Source organism: Engraulis encrasicolus, chromosome 18 (assembly GCF_034702125.1).
Source record: "Engraulis encrasicolus isolate BLACKSEA-1 chromosome 18, IST_EnEncr_1.0, whole genome shotgun sequence".
Classification (NCBI taxonomy): Eukaryota; Metazoa; Chordata; class Actinopteri; order Clupeiformes; family Engraulidae; genus Engraulis; species Engraulis encrasicolus.
The window spans coordinates 49,012,827-49,017,826 of NC_085874.1; the positions used below are offsets into that span (position 1 = coordinate 49,012,827).

At 46.8% G+C, this 5,000-nt stretch overlaps 1 protein-coding gene across 1 annotated transcript in view; it reads left to right on the plus strand.

Moving 5' to 3' along the window:
• The window catches only part of lama2 (laminin, alpha 2), a 441,866-nt gene that overhangs the window by 270,336 nt on the left and 166,530 nt on the right, over positions 1-5,000 (plus strand). The window contains exon 19 of the mRNA XM_063223771.1: positions 2,594-2,805. Coding sequence (XP_063079841.1) covers positions 2,594-2,805 — 212 coding nt within the window. The remainder of the gene's footprint in view (positions 1-2,593; positions 2,806-5,000) is intronic.

The window sequence follows — 5,000 nt, forward strand, 5'->3', positions numbered from 1 at the left end:
ATCAGGGCCTTTATTTTACATTCTTTCGCTCGCTCTCTCACGCTTTCAGTTTCAACATTATCTGTGTGTGTGTGTGTGTGTGTGTGTGTGTGTGTGTGTGTGTGTGTGTGTGTGTGTGTGTGTGTGTGTGTGTGTGTGTGCGTGTTTGTGTGTGTGTGTCTGCTCTCTCTCTCTCTCACTATCTCACTCACTCTAGCTCTCTCTCTCTTTCTCACTCTCTCTCTTCCTCTGTCTCTCTCTCTCTTTCTCACTCTCTCTCTTCCTCTCTCTCTCTCTCTCCATCTCTCTCTCTCTCTCCGTCTCTCTCTCTCTCTCTCTGTACTATGTATCTCTCTCTTCCTCCCTCTCTCTCTCTCTCTCTCTCTCTCTCTCTCTCTCTCTCTCTCTCTCCGTCTCTCTGTACTATGTATCTCGCCCTCATTTCCGATTCCCACCCCGCTCTGCTGCTAAACGCATAAAGGAAGTGTTCATGTATAAAACAAGCGATTGGTTACCCGCCGGCATCACTGTTGTACAAACACTCTAGCACATGGCTGGTTTGCATTTTTAGCGTTCAGGGCATTCAGAGTGTGTGTGTGTGTGTGTGTATGTATGTGTGTGTGTGAATATGTGTGTGCGTGCGCGCGCGCGCGCGCGTGTGTGTGTGTGTGTGTGTGTGTGTGTGTGTGTGTGTGTGTGTGTGTGTGTGTGTGTGTGTGTGTGTGTGTGTGTGTGTGTGTGTGTGTGTGTTTCACGCGCGTAGAGGCGTATGAGATGGGCTAGGAGTTGTTGGTAACAAAAGGAGCTAAGTGCAAACTAAACCATATGTTGTTTACATGAATTTAAAATGTACTTGACAGGAATCTATAGCCGATTAACACTGCTTGTTAACAGCAATATGGTTGTTTACAGTAAAACTATATTTTTTGGGTGGATCAACATGTAATATCATAGACTGAATCACACCACATTGCACACACATAAACTTTGTAAAAACCTTAGAATGTAACTAGGAACAGCTAAGTCTTTGACCCAGGTAGTCAAAGAGTTTGTCACAGAGTTTATGACGCATGCATGACTGTGCCATGACACTATTATGACACTGTAATGACATGCTTATGACACTGGCATCAAGTAAAGTGTTACCGAATGTTGATATTACCACAAGGATTTCAATGTCGCTGAGTGGAATTCTAAGACCAAAAAAGGGTTTTTCATTTGCCTGTTGGCTTCAAGCTGAAATGAATTGTTATGCATATTAATGCAATTAAGCGCTTGAAACTCAGGCGATCTTCTGCTTTTTGTCATAAAGAATGCCACTATGCATCCCGGGGGACACTTATTGCTGCATGATTTGGATGAGGCTTCCATGCTGCACATGAGCAAACTGGCGAATGTATTACATTACATTGCATTTAGCTGACGCTTTTTTCATTCAAAGCGACTTACAGTTATTATTTTTCAGGGTATTGGTTACAGTCCCTGGAGCAATGTGTGGTTAGGTGCCTTGCTCAAGGGCACTTCAGCCATGGATGGAGATGTAGGGAGAGGTCAGGGGGTATTCGAACCTGCAACCCCTAGATTGAAAGACCAACTCTCTAACCACTAGGCCACGGCTGCCCCCTGAATGTATAAACAGCGTAGCAGTATCGCAGCATGAGACACACTTCATGCAGTTTGTTAGGATGCACAAATAATGCAGACCCAACTACACAACTACAGTCATGAATACATTACATATTACACTTAGCTGACGCTTTTATCCAAAGTGGCTTACAGTTATTTACAAAGGTATTGGTCACAGTCCCTGGAGCAATGTGTGGTAAGGTACCTTGTTCAAGGGCACTTGGAGGTGTAGGGAGAGGAAAGGGTGGGGCAACCGTCTGACCTTAAGTGAAGACCATCTTGCTAACCATTTAGGCCACGGCTGCCCATGCATTCACGACGTGTCACCATGCTGTACCACTGGGGTCTCCAGCCTTTCTTGGTCCGAGGGCTACCGAGGGCTACCCGAGGGCTGCTTTTGTTCAAAATCCCCTACTGATGTCTTGGCATCATTCTCAATTCACACTATTATTGAATGATAATTTACTTATAGGTTATAAAGAATAAATAATCTCATATTTAAATCAAGATAAGCATTAACTGTGACTAAAATCTGGTAGTCGTCACTGTTTACTAACATCCTTGGTGGGCACCTCAGAAGCTCCTGGAGGGCTACCTGGCGCCCGCGGGCACAACGTTGGTGTTACCATGCTGTACCATATATTTATAATAAATAAACAGAATGACACAACTGTGTTCATGGGAATAGGAATGTACATTGCTGATAACTGATGTTACCTAAATTTTTACCTCTCATTCACCACTCCGTAACATCAATAACCCCCTCCCTGCTGTCTGTGAGCTGTCTGTGTGTCCCTCTTTGAATCCCTCTTTGCAACTGCACTTGTTGTTCTGTATATTCCCTGTGCACTTTGTATTTGCTTGTGATGTTGGCTTGATTATGTCCTCTTCTGAAGGTCGCTTTGGTTATAAAGCGTCTGCCAAATGCAATGTAATGTAATGTAATGTAATGTAATGTGTGTCACTGCCCCCCCCCCCCCTCTAACAGCTGTTCCAATGGCTACTTCGGGCGCCCGGGCGTGGCGGGGGGGTCGTGCCGGCCGTGCGAGTGCAACGATAACCTGGACACGTTGGCGCCGCGCAGCTGCGACCCGGTGAGCGGCGCGTGCCTGAAGTGCCTGGAGGGGTACGCCGGCGACACCTGCCACACCTGCTCTGACGGCTTCTATGGCGACGCCATCACGCTCAAGAACTGCGCGTGTGAGTAGAGTAGAGTACGGGGGCGGGTGTGAGTGCGAGGCTGCCTGTGTCCGGCTGTGTGCGACTGTGTGTGTGTGTGTGTGTGTGTGTGTGTGTGTGTGTGTGTGTGTGTGTGTGTGTGTGTGTGTGTGTGTGTGTGTGTGTGTGTGTGCGACTGTGTGTGTGTGTGTGTGTGTGTGTGTGTGTGTGTGTGTGTGTGTGTGTGTGTGTGTGTGTGTGCGTGTGCGTGTGCGTGTGTGTGTGCATGTGCGTGTGCATGTGTGTGTGTGTGTGCATGCACGTTTGCACAAGCGTTATTTACTTAATTAAACATTTTCTACTATTTTACAGTAGAACTGTTTTCTTTTCTTTTCTTTTCTTCATCATTTTCTCTCTCTGTCCCTGTCATTCTCCATTTCCAGCCAATCGCTTGTACTTCAGAGTCTCACATAATGTCTCCAAACGGCACATAATCGTTAATATGCATGTGATTATCTAATTATGGGCTTTTATGCAAATGAGTAGTGAGGTTTCACCTACTCAGAGAGGTTATAGTTTGCATTCTTTTTTTTACATTTTCAACATTCTGTACACTGTATTTTTCCTGTCTTACAAAAAAAACATTTTAGGAGACTTAATGCCTTTAATTGATAGGGCAGTGTGCTATGATGACAGGAAGCAAATGGGGACTTATCCGTTGGAGACTTTTTTCTCCCCCCTATTACTACGATTTGCGGAAAAAATGCTTGTACAATATCAATTCTGGGGATGAGGTCAGCTGAGGTTTGCGCAAAAAGTCTTAAGTTTAACGTTTTTCTCCCGTGAGTATCACCATGCCCTGGAATGGGTATAGGGGCCGCATTGACAGGGATAAGTGGAGCATGGAAAGGGGAGGGATAAGGGGAGCTTAGTGGATTGGGGTGTAGGCAGGGTTGCCAGATGAGACTGATGATTTCCAGCCCAAAAAAATGCTTAAAACCCGCCTGGAAGCACCAAATCCCGCCCAATTCTATTGATTTCTATGTCCAGAAATTATCCAAAAAACTCTTCCAAGTGCCATATTTACCCGCAGACGGCCATCCTAGTAGCCCAAGTAGCAAAACTGGGTTGTTCCTATTGGGCAGTGCCAATGTGTCTCAGTCGGAGATCTGAGGGCCTCTCTCATCATGAAGCATGAGAGTCTCATGCTTCTCTTTATCTGTGTGTCCCTGTGCAGTTTGTGAAGTGCCACCCCCGCTGTGTCCCAGTCGGACATCTGTGTCCCTCATGAGTGCCAACCTGTGTGTCCCTGTGACGTCCTAACAGAGTAGAGTAGAGTAACGTTAGCCCCTTAAGACACGGTTTTATACATTTGTTGTTACCAGTATGGCAATGACCAAATCGTGGTGCATTACTAAAGGGCCTGTGTTGTGTCATAGTATTGTAGTGCTATGGTAGTTACATTTCAATGTCTGTTACAGCGTGCCACTGGAGGTACGGCATGCATTATGGGGCTACACGCAGGGTTTCCCAAACTGGGGTGCGTGCACCCCTGGGGGTGCGCAGCCTACCCCAAGGGGGTGCGCGAGCTGAATAGAGCAATGGCTGAGATGTGTGTTTTTTTTTACACAGCATTAAGTAAGTTAAGTAAATTGTTTGATGAATTGTATGCTGGAAGGGTCCATCTGAAGTGTAATTTATAACTCCTAGAGTTGTCATGCAACTAGTTCCATTGCAACGAAGGCAGAAAAAGCATTAGGTTTATTGGAAATGAGGATTCCCAAAATGACTGCATAATGTGCGCGTGTGCAACATTCGCGTAGGGGGTGCGCAAACCACATTGAAATGCACCAGGGGGTGCGGAAGGAAAAAAGTTTGGGAACCACTGGGCTACAGTAACTCCAGAGTAACTTTAGAGTAACTCTAATGCTTCTCTCTACCTGTGTCCCCCCCTGTGTGCAGCTTGCGAGTGTCACCCCAACGCGTCCCGCTCGGCGGTGTGTGTCCCTCATAAGTGTGTGTCCCTGTGTGTGTCTCTAATACTTCTCTCTACCTGTGTCCCCCCCTGTGTGCAGCTTGCGAGTGTCACCCCAACGCGTCCCGCTTGGCGGTGTGTGTCCCTCATAAATGTGTGTCCCTGTGTGTGTCTCTAATACTTCTCTCTACCTGCGTGTGTCCCCCCCTGTGTGCAGCTTGCGAGTGTCACCCCAACGCGTCCCGCTCGGCGGTGTGTGTCC